At 41.9% G+C, this 20,794-nt stretch overlaps 1 protein-coding gene across 1 annotated transcript in view; it reads right to left on the minus strand.

Annotated features, from left to right (window-relative positions):
* Nucleotides 1–204: 204 nt before the first annotated feature.
* MYOM2 (myomesin 2) overlaps nt 205–20,794 on the minus strand; it is a 107,807-nt gene continuing 87,217 nt past the window's right edge. The window contains exons 33-37 of the mRNA XM_026656319.1: nt 19,626–19,789; nt 19,254–19,290; nt 19,131–19,153; nt 18,302–18,357; nt 205–1,281 (exon numbers count right to left, since the gene is read on the minus strand). Coding sequence (XP_026512104.1) covers nt 916–1,281; nt 18,302–18,357; nt 19,131–19,153; nt 19,254–19,290; nt 19,626–19,789 — 646 coding nt within the window. The 3' untranslated portion in view covers nt 205–915. The remainder of the gene's footprint in view (nt 1,282–18,301; nt 18,358–19,130; nt 19,154–19,253; nt 19,291–19,625; nt 19,790–20,794) is intronic.

Here is a 20,794-nt window from a genome sequence, read left to right on the forward strand (position 1 = left end):
TAAGTGTCTGCAGAATCATGGTCTAATATTCAGCTCCTGCTCCCAGACGACATGGAGTTTTACCATTGGTTTTAGCAGAAGCAGGATCTGACCATAATAACCCTAGAAAGCTGCAGAATTGTATACGTCTTGTTTTTCCAGTTTAAATTTGCATCTTGACCTATACCATAAAGAGCAAATGTAATGTAAGTGCCACACAGTGACTGTGATTAACCATAATTTATTTTCTTTATTGAAAATCCATTGTCTGCATGCTGCCAGCTGTGAAATTATGCAATAAGCCATAATTAAACAATGAAAGAGAGTAAACCAAATTAGTTAGGTGTGATTTGGTGCAGTGAGATGCACAAGGTGACTTTTTAAGTTTTATCAGCACAAAGCAAGAAAAAACAAAATACAACCATGTAACTTATGCTTTAACAAGTCCACTGTGATCATCTGTAGAACACTACCAAAGATCAGTTTTCAGTACAGAATAACAATGCTACTAAATACAGACTACAGTGGCCATCTCAGTTTGCCTTACTCAGATGAGGAGTACCTTCAAAGTCAAAAAGACTCCACATGTGAGTAATGAGTAGGTGCAGCTCTGAATGCATATTTAACTACAGCATGCTACTTCTGTTGTTGGGGAAGTGATTCTTTTATATCACTGTAACTTTATAGAAACTGCCATTGATAATTAAATCCAATGGCAGGTATTGGGCCTGTTGCTATTTGTAAGTCGTGCCATATTGCATTTTTTCATAAAGATATAACTGCACAAATGTACAATACTGTTGCACAACTGTCTCTCTAATGCATGCCTTTAAAACCTCATCTCCTTGGACACTGCCAGTTATCTATTTGCAGCAACACTTCAACTACAGCTCATCTATATGGTTTTGTCCGTCAAACATGCTTGGCTTTCAAACTTTATTTCCTACTGGATTTCTCAGCTGTGGAGGTTGTTTTTGCTTTTTCTGGAGGTGCTGTGGCTTGTGCTGGTGGTGGTATTATCCGTGGTTTAGCAACCTGGGCAGGTTTAATTTCAGGCATCTCTTCACCATGTTTGTACACACTTACAGTGACATCCACTGTTTCCCCACCGTACTTGTTCTTGACATTGATGCTATATTTGCCTGAGTCCTCTGAGGACACTCCCTTGATTGTAAAGCTGGCAACGTTTCCATGCTCCATTGAAACTAAATAATGTTCATTAAGTTCAAATTTCTTGTCATTCCAAAGCCACACCACTTCAGGATCAGGATTTCCAAATACAGAACAGCTCAGATTCAAAGTCTAAGGAAAAGAAAAGTCATTTTAGGCATCAGTCAAATAGAAGGTTTATTTGAGCATGCTGGTTGTTACCACACTTATTATACATTAGGAGTAAGAGAAAGACAAAGGAAAGCGTAGGTCTTCTACTCAGCATGGCAGCAGAGCCAATAACGGACATCAAGAAGGCTGAGGAGTTTAATGCCTATTTTGCATCAGTTTTCACTAAAAAGGTAAATTGTGACCAGATATTTAACACAATTAATATTAGCAACAAAGGGGAAAGACTGCAAGCCAAAATATTTAGATACATTAGACCAGGGGTCGGCAACCTTCAGCACATGGCCCTTCAGGGTAATCCACGGGCGGGCCGTGAGACATTTTGTTTACATTGACTGTCTGCAAGCATGGCCCCCGCAGCTCCCGGTGGCCGCGGTTCGCCATTCCCAGCCAATGGGAGCTGCGGGAAGCGACAGCCAGCACGTCCCTGCGGCCCGCACCACTTCCCACAGCTCCCGTTGGCCGGGAACGGTGAACCGCAGCCACTGGGAGCTGCTGGGAGCTGTGCCTGCAGACAGTCAATGTAAACAAAATGTCTCACAGCCCGCCAGCGGATTACTTAATGGGCCACATGCCAAAGGTTGCCAACCCCTGCATTAGACATATTCAAGTCAGCAGGGCTTGATGAAATCCACCCTAGTGTGCTTAAGGAACTAGCTGAAACAATCTTAGAACAGTTAGTGATTATCTTTGAGAACTCACAGAGGATGGCTGAGGTCCCAGATCACTGGAGAAGGACAAATATAGTATCTATCTTTAAAAGAGGATGGGGAAAGATGATCTGGGGAATTATAGACTAGACAGCCTAACTTCAATATCTGGAAAGATACTGGAACAAATTATTAAGCAATCAATTTGTAAGCACCTAAAGAATAATAGGGTTACATAATGAATAACCAGGGTAGATTTGTCATGAACAAATCATACCAAACCAACCTAATTTCCTTATTTGACATGATATTGGCCTACTGGATGAGGGGAAGCTGTAAATGTGATATATCTTGATTTTAGTAAGGCTTTTCACACCGTCCCACATGACACTCTCATAAGCAAACAAAAAAAAGTGGTCTAAATGAAATTACTGTAACTAGTTGAAAGATTGTACTCAAAAAGTAGTTATCAGTGATTCACTGTCAGACTGGGAGGACATATCTTGTGGGGTCCTGCAGGGGTCTGGTTCAATATTTTCATTAATGACTCCAATAATGGAGAGGAGAGTATGCTTATAAAATTTGCAGATAACACAAAGCTGGGAGAGGTTTAAAGCACTTTGAAGGCTGAAATTAGAATTCAAAATGACACTGACAAATTAGAGGATCAGTCTGAATTCAACAAGAACACAGTACTACACTTAGGAATGAAAAATCAGGTGCCTAGCTACAATATGGTGAATATCTAGCTAGGCAGTAATACTGCAGAAAAGGATCTATGGTGTATAGTGGATCAGAAATGGAATATACAATCATAGACTCATAGGTTGGGAGGGACAGCAAGGATCATCTAGTCTAACCCGCTGCCAAGATGCAGGATTTGTTGTGTCTAAACTATCCGAGACAGATGGCTCTTCAGCCTCCTTTTGAAAACCTCCAGTGAAGGAGCTTCCACAACCTCCCTAGGCACTCTGTTCCATTGGTTCAACAACGTGGTGAAGTTGCTAAAAAGGCTAAAGTAATTCTGGATTGTATTAACTGGAGAATTGTATGTGAGACGAGGAAGGTGATTGTCCCACTACTCATCACTGGTGAGGCCTCACTTGCAGTACTATGTCCAGTTCTCGGCACCACACTTTAAGAAAGATATGGACAAATTGGAGAGAGTATGGAGGAGAGCAACAAATATGATAAAAGGTTTAGAAAACCTGACTTCTGAGGAAAGGTTAAAATAACTGGCCATGTTTCGTCTTGAGAAAAGAAGATTGAGGGGGGAGATTGGATAACAGTTTTCAAATGTGTTAAGGGTTGTTATAAAGAGGATGGTAATCAATTATTCTCCATGTCCACTGAAAGTAGGACAAAAAGTAATCAGCTTAATCTGCAGCAAAGGAGATTTAGGTTAGATAGTAGGAAAAGCTTTCTAAACATAAGGATAGTGTTAAGTGCTGGAATAGGCTTCCAAGAATGTTGTGGAATCCCAGTCATTGGAATTTTTTAAGAACAGGTTAGACAAACACCTGTCAGGGATGGCCTAGGTATCCTTGGTCCTGCCTCAGTGCAGGGGACTGGGCTAGATGCCTTTTCAAAGTGCTTTACAGCCCTACATTTTTATGATTCTATGGGTCTTCTGGGGAGAGGGAGAGGAGGAATCCACAATATATATAAGGATCACACTCGTTTAAGGGTTCAATAATTAGCTTCACTAATCAAGCTGTGGCTAATATACATACATTTAGACTTGTGAAGACTGAAAATACAGATACATAAAGTATATTTCTAACTTTCCTTGTTTTTGACACAACCTTTCCACCATCTTGCCAGTGATTGTGATTCAATAATAGCCTGAGGGTAACATTGTCTGAAGATGGTAATTTGGACTGTCATTGCAGTCTTGCCTGCAGCAGACTCCTGACAAGCCATTAGTCTAACACGATGTTCAGACAATGATACATTTAAAAACATCCTTTGAAGTTTCTACATTCGCACCATTGGAAGAGCTGAGCAAACTACTTCAGCTGCAGGCCTCCCAAGAACATTACTGGAGATGTTTAAATTCACTGTGAAAGCAACTAATATTATAGACTCTCCAGTCATCTAGGCTCTGTCTAATGGTTAAATAATAACACTAAATATGTCTTTATATACAGTATAGTTTACAAGTATAAGACAGAAATTTATGTCCAATATGTTTATATAATATATATGTCTGTCTGTCTATACACTATATATCTGGTGATGAGATCAGTACAATAAATGGAAGACCTATATGAGACATTGTATCGTCATGTGGTTCATTTCAAATATAATGCACCTTTGACTGTCTCCCTTTCATTCTGCCCACAAATCGCACTCCAATGAAGTTATTTCTAACATTTCAGGCCACTGAACTGCTTCAGACATCCACCAAATTACTAAAAAAAACAGCCTCTTCCACAGATATACTTCCTGCTCCTCCACCCTGACTTCAGATTCCCAATTACACACACTCAAGACCCAGAAAGGTAATTGTGTGTCTGTGTGGGCGCGTGTGTGCACAATTGTTTTCTTGAACTCCAATTAAATTATTCAAGACCATAGGATTTATTAAAACAATTCACAATGTAGGAGTGGCTTATTAAATGTGCTCAGAACCGCTGTACATTTCAAAAACAATGGTTGGAGTACCACATCCTTCCCATGTCAGAGGACTCCCCAACTATGGGCCAAATCCTGTAAACATTAATGCATGTGAGTAACTTTGATATCGATGGAACTATTCTTATGGATATCTGAGTAAGTATTTGCAGGATTAGGCCTTATACTTTATCAAAATAAAAGAGCAGTTTTTAAAAGTGACTATTTTCTTAAGCAATAATTAAGTAAACTGCAAAAAGAACAGGAGTACTTGTGGCACCTTAGAGACTAACTGCAGCACTTGAGAGAGAACATTATGTCTAAATGTCACCACTTTGACCTCAACACCCATCAATATTGAAGATTTGTTTAATATGTCAATATTTAGAATCAGTCAGAGTGCTGATACCTAGGGTGCATATAAATATCCCAAATAGTCACTCTTGTGTATTTGGGGCTGCTCTGGTTTACTGAACTACAGTGGTCACCTTTAAAACCATTCATATGATAACAGTGTTCGAATACAGTAAGGGCTGTTATAAAAAGGATGATGATCCATGTCCATTGAAGGCAGGACAAGAAGTAATCATCTTAATCTGCACCAAGGGAGATTAAGGTTAGATATTAGAAGAAATTTTCTAACTATAAGAATAGTTAAGTACTGGCATAGGTTACCAAGGGAGGTTGCAGTATAATATTTTGTCACTGGCTGTATGAAGAATACTGCAGCACACCTTTACTGAGTGCTGGAGACAGTCTACATTCTTTTTACAATAAAGTTGTTGTGGTTGCTAGCATCCATTTTGCCTTTGTGTCTGTGTGATTAACCTGACATGGTGTCAGAAGAAAAACAATAAAAACTGCAGAATTTCATCAAAATGCCAAAGTTTCACACCCCAAAGAGCTTCAGCTTCGACAGGCCATCAGAGTGGCCTGTTTGGAAAGAGCAGTTTCCATGGTTTTGCATCACAAGTAATTGCAGGAAGATGCAGGTTACTTCCCTAGTCTATGCCATTGGCAGGGAAGCTGAATATATCTTTAAGTCCTTTGCCTTTGGAGAGGAAAACCATGAGAACAGTTACACTGTGGTGCTGGCTACGTTTGATGAGTAATTTATACCTCAGCATTATGTGGTTTATAACTAAGCGTTTTTCTACCAGCGTGTCCAAATTCCTGGGGAATCTGTGGAATCTTTCATAAGAGACTTGCCTGACAGGGCAGAAAACTGTGATTTTGAAGACAAAAAGGAAGAGCAGAATACTGATTGGCATTTTAGACAAGGGACTGCAGATAAACTGCAAATGAAGAGAGATTTAACCCTTCACACAGCAATAGAAATGGCAAGACAATCTGAGATCATTAAAAATCAAAACAGAGACCAGTGACTGCCAGAAAGAAACCTAGAGGAAGTGACTTGCAAGCAGAATCACAACAGGACATAGAGCACAGCTGCAAAAAGCAATGCAGTAATCCTCAAAGGCAATGCGGGGTAAGCCCCAGGTAAAACATAACACTTTTCAGATTAGATGCACAAGATGTGGGAAAGATCACAGTCCAAGAGGTGATTGCTCAGATAAAGGAGCCAAATGCTGTAAATGCACAAAAATTGGACATTTTGCAGCTCTCTGCCTCACAAAGGCAGTATGGGAAGTGACCACCAAGAATCAAGAGCCATTTTTTCTGGGTTTAAGCACGTGTAATGACACATAGCCAGCGTGGAGGGTGAAACTGGATATTTGTGGAAAGACTGTTAATTGGAAGCTTACAGCCCAGTGTGAGGTGGGTGACTATACCTGCTACAAAAAGCAACCTGGGCATATAAGCAAATTCAAATAAGTTTTTAGTTATATTCAGACAGGATGGCTTAAGTATCTAAAGAACACTATGACCATGGCACAAGACTATTTTGTTGTATGAAGACAATTAAGTGAGTCCAATGGACTAATGATTAAAGGTGATCACATTGCCATCTTTGAGAGGAGAAATTCTAAATCACATCCATGAAGGACATCAGAGACTAACTAAATGCTGTGAATGGGCCAATCAGTCAGTGTAGTGGCCTGAAATCAGCAAGGATGTGAAGAATAAAGTATTTTCATGCAAACATTGCAGAACTAACATACCAACACAACGCAAAGCACCTCTAATAATACTTCTACCAGACAGACCCTGGAAGAGGCTAGCAGAAGATTTATACAAATTCAGAGGACACCATTACCAAGTTGTAGTGGATTATTTTTCTAGATATATTGAAACACTATATCTGAAAGATGCAACATGTAACAGTGTTATCAAGAAATTAAAGAGTACATTCATCTATTGTGCTATTCCAGAACAAATATTGTTGGACAATGGATCACAATTCACCACAGCTAAATTTAAGTCATTCCACACAAAATATGATTTTGAACACATCCCTAGCAGCTCACATTACCCACAAGCAAATGGTGGGGCTGATAGGGCTGTTCAGACAGCCAAGAAAATATTGAACCAGGAAGATCCATTCCTTGTTCTTCTGAGCTACAGATCAACACTATACCCCAGCCCAACCTCTAATGGGAAGGCAAGTCAGGACTACTGTTCTAACCCTGGAAAAAAATCCAGCCCCAAAGTGGCCAGACCTAAGAAGAGTAGCCAAATCGGATAAAAAAGCAAAAAGATCTTATGAACACTTCTATAGCCTATATCACTCAGAGAATTGCCTGATCTGGAACCTGGTAACCATGTTTGTGTCAAAACTGGATGGAAGTAAAGGATGGAGAACTCCTGCTGTTGTAAAGAAAAAAGACTTCATCACCCTGATTATACACTATTGAGACAGACGGCGGAGAGTTCAAAAGGAACCATCAACATCTTCAGTTTTTTCCAGGGAATGAACAATCAACTGAACAAACTCTACAAACTGCAGGTGAAGAACCAGGAGAAGATTCACCTACTCCAAACCTGCCTGAGAGAGCCCTTGCAAATAAAAAGACAGCCTACTCTAAAGATAACACTAAGTTGTTATCTGTTCTGGCCATAGAGTTGAAAAAACAGTATGATTTAGGGATGATTAACAGATGGACATGTGGTGAGATGTAAAAAACAATTGTATAGTTTTAAAAATTGTTAAAATGCAGAAAAGAAAAGAGGTGATGGAAAGTTTTAACTGCATTATATTTAGTCACTAGGTGGTGGTATGTGAAGAATACTGCAGGACAACTTTATCGAGAGCTAGAGATAGTATACATTCTTTTTACAATAAAGCTGTTGTTTCTAGCGTCCATCATGCCTCTGTCTCTGTGTGACTAACCTGACACCTGTCTTTGGAGGTTTTTAAAAACAAGTTGTACAAACACCTGTCAGGGATGGGTTAGGTTTACTTGGTCCTGCCTCAGCACAGAGGGTTATACTAAATGACTTCTCAAGGTCCCTTCCAGCCCTACATTTCTATGATTCTATGATTCCCTATTGTCCCTTTAGAAGTGTCAGTTATCCTGTATGCACATATTTATGTGTATATATCCTCATATTAGGATCATGTTCCACCCTTCTGTTGTAACTGCTTTTTATAACTTGATTGCACTTTCACTTTGTACATTTTTGGTTTCTTTTAAAAATTGTTAATAAAATCTGTGAATTTAAAGTTTTACTTCTCCATGATCCATTACATTTCTCTCTGATTTCAGACAGCAGAGATGACTTCTTCACTGATTCAGGGTTTGATCTTCTAGCTTCCTCATAGCATCAGGCCTCCCACAGAAGCCTTTTGTTTCTTTAAACTCATCATATAACATATCCTTAATTTAGGGCCAGACTTTTCAAGGCATGATTTTGTGCAAGCAAACTGCAAGTTGCATGTGTGCACATTGGAAATCGAACATGTACATATTAGGGTACGGCTGCACTAAGTTGTTTCATTACTGAATTGTTGACCCTAAGATGTTTGTTTTGACTTATAATGCCCCAAATGGACTGGGACCTACCGATTGAGTGTCTTGCATTGGATCGTACTGAGGGTAGTTACTGCTCCTGTTGCCATGGTTACACTCTATTTTTAGCAAGCTAACGCAGGCATGTCTCCTTGAGCTGGGAATTACACCCCCAGCTCAAAGAGTAGACTTACCATGTGACTGTTTGCCCCAATTGTGCTTCAGACACACAAAACACATTTCCCTCGGAGCTGAGCCAGGAGCCCAATGGATAGGCCCCAGATAGCTACAGATGGCTTGGACTGCCCTGACTTGTGAGCTAAGCCGAGATAGGGACAGTGTTTCTTTAGACAAAGAGCTGGCTGCAGGGAGTTGGATTACAGCTACGGGAGGGGAAGTAGCCCAGGAGTTACTCTTTCTGCAGAAAAGAAGATGCCATTTTGTCTCTCACAGCCAGAGGACTTGACAGACCGTATTTTCTACAGGGGCTTGCTGGGCCTCAGCTCTGGCCCCTCTTCACTCAGTGGCAGAAGATGTGACCTTGCACGTACGGTGCATGCAAGGTCACGTTGTGTGGAGGATGCTATTTTGAGCCCTGCCACCTCTTTCTTTACAAATTATGCGCTGGTGCTTGAGACTGATCTAGAGCCCCCAGTTTCATGATGACGAGACGGAACCCCAACACTCCCCTGCTTCTGTGAGGACTGACTGCCAGATGAGCCTGGCAGGCCTCTTCTGCACCCAAAGCTGGAGGATGGACAGGGCTGGAGACCATCAGAGATCCATTCTATTCAAAGGAGAGAGCTATTGACTTCCCACCGTGGACAACAGCCCTTCTCATTAAGTTTCTATTACACCAAGCAAGTAAGGCCTGTTGGGAAACTTGGGGGCAGTTCTGTTTTTCATACATACACACACAAAATCATATAAGAGGTTACTCACCCTGTATAGTAACTACAGTTCGAGATGTGCGTCCTTATGGATGATCCACTTCAGGTGCACATTTGCCTCTCAAGCCCTTGATGGGAGATTTTTCTGCTAGCAGTGCCCATTTAGCCCATGCATGCAGCCTGTGCCTCCTCATGCCTGACACTGAGGCTACATAGGGATGCACAGGTGAACCGCCCTCAGTTCCTTCTCCACTTGAACATCTCCACAGAGAACAGTCAGAAACAGAGGGGAAGGAAGGGTGGGTGGTGGAGCACCCTTAGGGACACACATCTCAATGAACTGCAGTTACTGAATGAGGTAAGTAACCTCTTCTTCTTTGAGTAGTGTCCCTATGGGTGCTCCACTTCAAGCGACATCTGAGCAGTTTCCCCAGAGGGAGAAGGGAGCTTTGGAACTAAGTCCAGAACTGAAGATACAACTGCAGTACCTACTGCTGAATAGGATCTGATGGCATGGATAAAAGCATAGTGCTTTGAAACTGAATGTACTGAAGCCCACATAGCAGCCTACATATCTCAGACACAGGTGCATTCTTAAGCAATACTATGGATGCTGCATGTGACTTGATAGAATGTTCTTTTCAGGAGGATGAACTCCTGCGGTCTTATAACAAGTAGCAATACATCCAGATATCCATCTCAATAGTCTCTGAGCAGAAATTGTGGATCCTTTGGATCTATCCATGAAGGAGATGAACAGCCTGGATGACCTATCCAAGAAGAAGGCCAGTGCTGCCCTTCTAATATCCAGGGTCTGAAAACAAGACTCCCGAAGAGAGTTATGTGGCTTCAGGAGAAACACTGGTATATGAATAGATGGGTTAAGGTGGAACTCCAAGAGAAACTTAGGTAAGAATTTAGGACGTGAGTGTAAAGAAACCTTATCCTTAAAGACTACCATCAAGGGGGGAATCTGCCATCAAGGCACCAATCTTCCCAACTCTATGCAATGACATGATGGCTACTAGAAAGGCCGTCTTCATAGATAAAGGGAGTAAAGAACAGGTTGCCATAGGTCCAAATGGATGTTTAATAAAGGTAATTGAGTACTTGGTTGAGGTCCCAAGTCAGAATGGGGTCTCTAGGCTGGAGGTAGAGATATCCTAAATCCTTAATAAATCTAGATGATACAGGATGAGCAAATATGGAAAACTCTTCTATAGTCAGATGAAAGGCTGATATTGCAGCCAAATGGACCTTAACTGAGCTAATTGATAACCCTGATATCTTCAGATCCAGGAGATAATCCAGGATGACTGAAAGAGGCACAGATCCAGGCGGGAAGTAGCAATGACAGCACCAATGGGAGATTCTCTTCCATTTCTGCAGATAAGCAGTACAGGTTGATTTCTTCCTACCATTCAGTAACACCTGTTACACTTCATCAGATCAGAAGGATTCTAGCCCCGTGAATCATCAAGGAACCATGCCATCTAATTTTGTTCATCACACTGAGAGCTTGTCTTCACTACCACACTAAGTCAGTGCCACTGCCATCAATGCAGCAGCGTCAATTTAGCGGATCTGATGAAGATGCACTAAGTTGATGGGAGAGTGCTCTCCCGTCGACTTCAGTACTCCATCTCAATGAGAGGCGGAAGCTATGTCAACAGGAGAGTGTCTCCCATAGACATAGCAGGATGTAGACACACTTTAAGTCACTATAAGTTACGTCAACTTAAGTTATGTAATTTACGTAACTTTACTAGCATCACTTAGATCGACTTAAAGCATTAGTGTAGACAAGACCTTGGTATCAGCAGAGTTGGAGAAAATGCACAGAGCGGACCCTTCTTCCAGGAAAGAAGAAAGGCATCCCTCAAAGAGTGGAGGTCCAGACCCCTCTTGAGCAGAAGAAATGGCACTTCTTGTTTCTGAAGACGGTGAAGTGATCCACTTCAGCAGACCCCATCTTTGGAATATGCTGTGGAGGACTTGAGGGTCTGGCACCCATTCGTAGTCCTAAGAGAAGTGTCTGCTGAGAACATTGGCTGTTCTGAACACCTGGTAGGTAGACCAAAATTTGGATCTGATGAGATATGCACTGGGTTCGATAGCTTCATGGCTTTGGTGCACAGAGGGGACTCTTGCTCCTCCCTGCTTGTTGATATAAAACATGCAGGACACATTGTCCATCACAACCCTGATTTATTTGCCCCGATGAGAGATAGGAAATGGAGGCAGGCCTTCCTGACAGCCCAGAGCTCCAACATAAGAACATAAGAATGGCCATACTGAGTCATATCAATGGTCCATCTAGCCCAGTATCCCGTCTTCTGACAGTGGCCAATGCCAGGTACTTCAGAGGGAATAAATGAATGAAGAGAGCACGTAATCATCAAGTGATCCCCTCCTTGTATGAAAGTTGTTCCATACCCCTAATAATTTTTGTTGCTCTTTTCTGAACCTTTTCCAATATATATCTTTTTTGAGATGGGGCAACCACATCTGCATGCACTATTCAAGATGTGGGCATACTATGGATTTATAGAGAAGCAATATGATATTTTCTGTCTTATTATCTAGCCCTTTCCTAATGATTTTCAACATTCTGTTAGCTCTTTTGACTGTCACTGTTTTCAGAGAACTATCCAGAATGACTCCAAGATCTCTTTCTTGAGTGGCAACAGCTAATTTAGTCCCCATCATTTTATATGTATAGTTGGGATTATGTTTTCCAATATACATTACTTTGCATTTATCAACATTGAATTGCCATTTTGTTGCCCAGTCACCCAGTTTTGTGAGATCCCTTTGTAACTCTGCAGTCTGCTTTGGACTTAACTATCTTGAGTAGTTTTGTATCATCTACAGACTTTGCCATCTCACTGTTTACCCCTTTTTCCAGATCATTTCTGAATATGTTGAACCGTACTGGTCCAGTACAGACCCCTGTGAAAGACCACTATTTACCTCTCTCCATTCTGAAAACTGACCATTTATTCCTACCCTTTGTTTACTATCTTTTAACCAGTTACTGATCCATGAAAGGACCTTCCCTCTTATCCCATGACAGCTTGCTTTGCTTAAGAGCCTTTGAGGAGGGACCTTGTCAAATGCTTTTTGAAAATCTAAGTACACTATATTACTGGATCACCCTTGCCCACATACTTTAAAGAATTATAGCAGATTGGTGAGGCATGATTTCTCTTTACAAAAACCATGTTGACTCTTCCCCAACAAATTGTGTTCATCTATGTTTCTGATAATTCTATTCTTTACTATAGTTTCAACCACTTTGCCTGGTACTTAAGTTAGGCTTACTGGCCTGCAATTGCTGGGATCACCTCTGGAGCCTTTTTTAAAAATTGGTGTCACGTTAGCTATTCTCCAGTCATCTGGTACAGAAGCTGATTTAAATGGTAGGTTACGTACTGTATTTTCCACTCCATGCATCTGATGAAGTGGGTTTTAGCCCACAAAAGCTTATGCCCAAATAAATTTGTTAGTCTCTAAGGTGCCACAAGGACACCTCATTGTTTTTGCTGATACAGACTAACACTGCTACCACTCTGAAACATACCACAGTTAGTAGTTGTGCAATTTCACATTTCAGTTCCTTCAGAACTCTTGGATGAATACCATCTGGTCCTGGTGAGTTCTTACAGTTTAGTTTATCAATTTATTCCAAAACCTCCTCTAATGACACCACAGATTTGTCACCTAAAAATAATGGCTCAAGTTTGGGAATATCCTTCACATCCTCAGCCATGAAGACGGATGCAAAGAATTCATTTAATTATGTTCTTATGAAATGATCCTGACCTATAGTGCATCGTAGATATTTCCTGTGCAAAGGGGTGTATGTTACATGGAAGAAGGCATCTTGTAGGCTGAGGACCAAAAAACAATGCCCCTTTTTCAGTGAAGAAATTATAGGTGCCAGAGTCACCATCCTGAACTTCTGAGACTTTACGAACTTGTTTAGAAGACTTAAATCTAAGATTTGTCTCCACACTACGTTCTTCTTTGGTGCAAGGAAATACTTCCAGTAAAACCCTTTGCCCCTGTGAGGGGAAGGGACCAGCTCTATTGCTTCTATCCTGAGGAGAGAATTCACCTCCTGTCTTCATACAAGCTCGTGAGAAGGGTCCCTGAAGGAGGACAGGGAAGGGGAGTGGAAGGGTAGGAGTGATGTAAAATGGATAGTATAGCCTGATGTTATAACCACTATGACCCACTTGTCTGTAGTAATCAACCTCCAGGCATGTTGGAAATGAGAAAGGTGGTCTCCAAATGGAGGGTGGTGGGCAAATGGATGCAGCAGTAAAACCAGAGCTGTGGGAGGATTCGAACCCAGACCAGCCCATCAAAATTGCTACTTAGAAGATGGTTGGGTGATTGTGGAGGGTGGGTGAGCGGCCCTCTTCCTCTGAAACTTCTCTTTTCCTAGGGGCTCAGAATCCAGAGGATTTAGCAGGACACAATCTCTAGGCACTTTGTGATCTACTAAACTATCTCTTATTTTTAGTATCAGGGGGTAGCCGTGTTAGTCTGTATCTACAAAAACAACAAGGAGTCTGGTGGTACCTTAAAGACTAACAGATTTATTTGGGCATAAGCTTTCGTGGGTAAAAACCTCACTTCTTCAGATGCATAGAGTGAAAGTTACAGATGCAGGCATTATATACTGACACATGGAGAGCAGGGAGTTACTTTGCAAGTGGAGAACCAGTGTTGACAGGGCCAATTCAATCAGGGTGGATGTAGTCCACTCCCAATAATAGATGAGGAGGTGTCAATTCCAGGAGAGGAAAAGCTGCTTCAGTAATGAGCCAGCCACTCCAAGTCCCTATTCAAGCCCAGATTAATGGTGTTAAATTTGCAAACGAATTTTAGTTCTGCTGTTTCTCTTTGAAGTCTGTTTCTGAAGTTTTTTTGTTCAATGATAGTGACTTTTAAATCTGTAATAGAATGACCAGGGAGATTGAAGTGTTCACTTACTGGCTTTTGTATGTTACCATTCCTGATGTCCGATTTGTGTCCATTTATTCTTTTGCGGAGGGACTGTCCGGTTTGGCCAATGTACATGGCAGAGGGACATTGCTGGCACATGATGGCATATATAACATTAGTAGATGTGCAGGTGAATGAGCCCTTGATGGTGGGCTGATGTGGTTGGGTGTCGCCAGAGTAGATATGGGGACAGAGTAGGCAACGAGGTTTGCTACAGGGATTGGTTCCTGGGTTGGTGTTTCTGTGGTGTGGTGTGTAGTTGCTGGTGAGTATTTGCTTCAGGTTGGGGGGTTGTCTGTAAGCGAGGACTGGCCTGCCTCCCAAGGTCTGTGAGAGTGAGGGATCATTTTCCAGGATAGGTTTAGATCGTGGATAATGCGCTGAAGAGGTTTTAGCTGGGGGCTGTATGTGATGGCCAGTGGTGTTCTGTTATTGTCCTTGTTGGGCCTGTCCTGTAGTAGGTGATTTCTGGGTTCCCGTCTTGCTCTGTCAATCTGTTTCCTCACTTCCCCAGGTGGGTATTGTAGTTTTAAGAATGCTTGATAAAGATCTTGTAGGTGTTTGTCTCTGTCTGAGGGGTTGGAGCAAATTCGGTTGGATCTTAGGGCTTGTCTGTAGACAATGGATCGTGTGATGTGTCTTGGATGGAAGCTGGAGGCATGTAGGTATGTATAGCAGTCAGTAGGTTTCCGGTATAGGGTGGTGTTTATGTGACCATCACTTATTTGCACTGTAGTGTCCAGGAAGTGGATCTCTTGTGTGGACTGGTCCAGGCTGAGGTTGATGGTGGGGTGGAAATTGTTGAAGTCCAGGTGGAATTCTTCAAGGGCCTCCTTTCCGTGGGTCCATATGATGAAGATGTCATCAATGTAGCGCAAGTAGAGGAGGGGCACTAGGGGATGAGAGCTGAGGAAGCGTTGTTCTAAGTCAGCCATAAAAATGTTGGCATACACTGATTCTCCACTTGCAAAGTAACTCCCTGCTCTCCATGTGTCAGTATATAATGCCTGCATCTGTAACTTTCACTCTATGCATCTGAAGAAGTGAGGTTTTTACCCACGAAAGCTTATGCCCAAATAAATCTGTTACTCTTTAAGGCGCCACCAGACTCCTTGTTGTTCTTATTTTTAGGTGTATATATGCCCAGCGAATGTAAAGTGGCTCTGAAATCCTTCAGTGTATGCAAGACCTCCTCTGTGGTCTCCGAGAAAAGCCTATGGCCATTAAAGGAGAGGCCCTCTTCTTTTCTCAGAAACCCCAAGAGCTGGAGCCATGATGCCCTGTGCATGGAGATGGATGTGAAAGCAGTGTCTGCAGCAACCAAGGATTCTTGAAGAGCAGTCTTGGCCAATGGCCCTCTGAAATTATGGACTGGAATTGCTACCCATGTTCCTGTGGCAGGTGCTCAATAAAGTCTGTCAAATCTATTATAGTTTGTGAAAATGTATTTGGCCAAGACTGCCTAATAGTTTGCACACCTGAACTGCAGGGTTGCTGATGAATAGGACTGCCTTCCAAATAGGTCCAGTATCTTTTGGTGCTTGTCATGTGGAGTAGATCTGGAGAAGTGTTGCCTACCCTACTCATTTACCACATTCACTACTAGGGATTTAGGTGGAGGTTGGGAGTAGAAAAAATCAAAGTCCTTAGGAGGAATGTAATATTTTTAGCTGCCCTTTTACATGTTGGTGGAATAGTAGCAGGTGTTTACCATGCAGTCTTCGCTGGATCCAGGAGTGACTGGTTGATGGGTAATGCCACCCTGGAGGGCGTTGATGATTATAGGATACCCAACAATGTGTGTTGTGAATCCCTGACCTCTTCGACTGGAATTTGAAAAGTGTCATCTAACCTCTTTATGAGGTCTTGAAATTGTGAAAAGTTGTCAGCCATGGAAGGTGATAGAGGCAAAGCCACTTTTTCTGGAGATGAGGATGAGATGGATGTTTGAGGGGTGTCCTTTTTATCCTCCCTGGCCTCCTGGTCCTCAAACGTCTTCTCTGTAGGGTGGGCTGGTTGGGGAGGAGAGGACTGAACAACCCTAGTCTCTCTTTAAAACAGTACTGGTGGTCTGGAGAATTGCTGTTGATAAGCAGCCCAAGGATCCCACTATGGCCATGGGAGGGGGGTGGCATGCAGAATTGGTTCCACCACCCTTGATGATAGTTGCGATCTTCCCTGTGACTGTCAAAGAATGGGTTCCTGACAGGACATGTTGAGGAACTCTGGACTGAAGTGACTGACTGGAAGTCCCCTTCATCCTCCTCAACATGTCTAGTGGACGAGCCACCATAGACATGGGTTGAGAGTCCTGCAATACTGGGGGATGGTAGCAGTCTGGAGATTGACGTCTTGGTACTGAAGGACGCTTAGTATCCATGAGGAGCCTGGATTCCAGCTCCAGGTCCCTCTCATATCTAAAGTCTTGCATTACTGAGTAGGGAATCAGTATTGATGCAGTAGATGAAGACACGGTAGCTGAAGCTGACAGTACTGTTGATGGCAGGCATACCCATGTAGGTGCCATTGGATTTTGGTACTATTGCTTGTTCAGTACTGAGGGTGCTGAGTGGGCAGGTGCCGACAGCAGGATTGAGCCTGATGGACCAGGGTGCTTTGCTTGCCTCGGCAGAGAGTACCGAAGCCTTGTCAGAGCACAACAAATTACATCGGCATAAGTGGTGGTGTGCACAGCACAATGTTGGTGGCAGAACATCTCCTGCTGACGTAGCTCTTTGAGGGTGGTTTAATTACACCAACAGAAAAGCTCTCCCATCATCATAGAACGGCTACACAACAGATCTTACAGCAACGCAGCTGCATCGGTACAGGTGTGCTGCTGTAAGTTCTCTAGTGTAGACACAGAAATAGTTGTAGTTAGTAAGGCTAACAACTAACAATACTAACTAATATTACCATAAGAAGAATAGGAAATAGCTGAGGTGTGCTCAAGGTGGGCAAGCTAGAGTTCCATCTCAGCCCAAGCAATAGAGAAGGAACTAAGGGTGGTTTGTCGATGCATCCCTATACCACCTTTGTCTGCCACAAGGAGGCACGGGGCACATGCCTGGGCCAAATGGGCACTGCTAGCAGAAAAATCTCTGCTCCAGGCTTGAGAGGTGCATGAGCACCTGAAGTGGAGCACCCATAGGAACACTACACAAAGAAGAAGAAGAATACTCATTGGTCATTGATTTCCTCTACAGTGGATACTAGTTAATAGCAACCCCGCTATTAACAAAGTTCAGTTAATAGCAGCATTTTTGCCAGGAACTGATCCCATCCCATCGACTTTAATGTTAATGAGATAGAGATGTTGGCAACAGGTGTGCTGCTTATTAACAACTATGCCAGGGCAGGGTGCAGCCCAGAGAGTGCAGGGAGAGGTTCCATGCAGCACCAGTGCCTTCAGTCCCTGTGGAAAGCCTGAGCAGCCCCCTTCTTTACTACTGCTGGGCCTGCTGCTGCCCCTCCCAGCCCACACCACCAGGACTCCAGAAGAAAAGGGGCTGCAGCACAGAGAGCTGCAGGCTCATGGGACTTCATTGTACCTCTCCCTGTGCTCTCAGTGCTATACCATGTCCTGACCTCAAGGGCCCAGGCTATACACATTGTAAGGGTTATCGGTTGTCGGCTACTTTACGAACCTAGCCACAAGCGCTCAGGATCTTGGGCCCACTTGACCGTGAGTAGGGGTCACCAAGCCCCTTGCAGATCTGGTGTGGGAACTTTGTCATTAAATCCCCTGGTCGGCTTTGATAATCCTAATCATAATAATTAATACATTCTCCCTCCAGAAGGCTACACTGTATGGTTCTCTACTTCTCTGAACCGCTGCCTCCTCCCCACTAACACAGAAATCCCAACATATGAACGTGACAATGACAAAAGTCATCCTTACCTTGCCTTCCATTATAGTCACCACATCGGGCAAACCTCCTATCACTTTACCACGATCTAGAAATTAAAAAATAGTAATCATACTACAACAAACCATCACAAAGTCTGAAAGAATTTATTACTCACTAAATATGTTAATCTTTATAAATCCTGATGTAGTATTAGCAATAAGTTGGTGACTTCAGACCAAAAGGAAATTTTTGGGCAGTTTCAAGCGTCTAGGAGGCAGTATCTTAAAAATAGGAATTTTTATTAAATGAAATATGAAAATAAATAATACAATCCATACAGTATTCCTGATCCTATTTATTTTGATATTAACTATTTTATGCTTCCCTCACATTTTTAATGTACAATGTGCCACAGATTTTTTTACCAAGCATACAATTGCCTTGAAGATGTTGTTAGAGAGACTCTGAAAGCTGAGTATGGAACAGTATAAGCTTTTGGAACACAACAAAGCAAGAGCAATTTAGGTTTTTAGCATCCAGATGGTAGCTATCATTATGTTTCAGAGTCAACTTCCCAATGTAATGGAGGAAATTCACAACTCTTAAATTTATTGTTTCAGGCTCTCTAAGACAGCATAGCAGCGGTTTACCCACCCAGTTCTCATTTGACAGGTTTCCTTTGCAACTAAAGAGGATTAGACACACAACTTTTGAAAAACGACAGCAAATTCTGTGGCCAAATTCTGCAGCAATGTGTTGATTCTGCTGTCATGGAACTATGAAAAACATGGGAACTTGGAATTAGGTTTGCCAAATTAAAAAAAAAAAGTCACAAGTTTAGAAGTAGATTGTCTCTTAAAATATGTAAAATATACTTACTCTTCTCAGCAAAAGCCACTGCCCTATAGTTGGGGATGGTGGGAAAGAAAAGAAATAACTTAATATTGTACTGTATAATTAAGGCACTACCTACAGGATCTAAATAAAAAATGTATGGCTTACTTGAGTCGCTGGAATTCTGCATATGCATCATCAAAAGCTGTAATGAAATATTTCAGTGCATTATATAAAATGTAACGTAGTTCTTATCTACAAGTAAACATAAATGTTGTCACTCATTACTATGTTAATGTTCTTTTAAAACCTCTCATAAAATTACATAGTACCAACATATCAAATGAAAACTGAACATATGGGGTCAAAATCAGTCCTGGTGGAAATGGTCTCAACACTAAGGTATCCAGAAAAGTTGGGTCCACTTATAGCATGGCTGAATTTGGCTGATAGCTTTTCATTTTTATAGTGATTCTTCCGCTTAATCCAGTTTATGAAAATGCATCATGCCTTAGAACTACAATATATTCAGTATTCTACCTTGTCCAGATAGATCAAGCATGCGCTTATGGGATTCTTTGCCATCAAAAATTTCAAAGGTGTATTTCCCTTTGTCCTTTTCAGTGGGCTCACATATCTGCAGCCAGGCAACCTCTTCACTACCTCCAATCCTCATCTTTTCACCAGAAGAAACCTTAGACTCCCTTGAAAAATGAACAAAAATATATTTGAAAATGCTTTGATTCTTCATAAAATATTTGGCTATTAAATTGATAAAGGATAACATAATGCGCTTAAAATTACAAATAAACTACAACTACTGAGAACAACTTCACAGTGGATTCTTTTTTCTTCCCAATATGGATTTGAAACATTTCTGAACCATTAAAGTTAAAATATCAATCTTTGGATTGTAATCTAACTCTCTCTCTCTGTATATATAGTGTGAGTTTGTGTGTGCATGTCACACAAACACACAGTATATATAATTATATATGTTGTTTATATAGAGAGAGAGACACACACAGTTTTTTATAGACACACAGACAGTTATATACATATGTGTATATAAATACATGCACATTATATATAATGTTTGTAAGGCTTTTTGCACATCATAACAAACATGTAAACTAGTATGCAATATATCACAATGCTAAACCAGTTTGATGGGGAAACATATTAGCAAATGATACCTCTTTCCCAATGTACAGAATCTTTTTCTTTCACCTATATTAACTTATTTGAAAAAAATTAATAATAAAAGTAGTAAGAACTTCTGCATGAAATTTAAGATTTTCTTTTTGCAATAAGATGAATCCCTGACACTTAGGGCCCAAATTTGAATTCCTAATACCGGCAAAACTACCATTGATTTCATTGGGAATGACTGCAGGGCTGGGTCCAGGCTAGGGTTGCTAACTGTCTAATCACACAAACCCAAACACCCTTGCCCCGCTCCCTACCCCACCGCTTCTCAGAGGCCCCGCTCCTGTTCTGCCCCTTCTCAGAGACACCCCCCCTTCACTCCATCCCCTCCTACTTCCATCGCTTGCTCTCCCCCTCACTCACTCACTTTCACCAGGCTGGGGCATGCAGTTGAGATGTGGGCTCTGGGCTGGGGGTGAGGGGTTCAGAGTGTGGGGGGGCTCCGGGCTGAGCCTGGGGCAGTGGGTTGGGATGCAGGAAGGGGTGCGGACTCTGGGAGG

The sequence above is a fragment of the Terrapene carolina genome, unplaced genomic scaffold, assembly GCF_002925995.2.
Source record: "Terrapene carolina triunguis isolate 2854851 unplaced genomic scaffold, T_m_triunguis-2.0 Scaffold42, whole genome shotgun sequence".
NCBI classification, from domain to species: domain Eukaryota; kingdom Metazoa; phylum Chordata; order Testudines; family Emydidae; genus Terrapene; species Terrapene triunguis.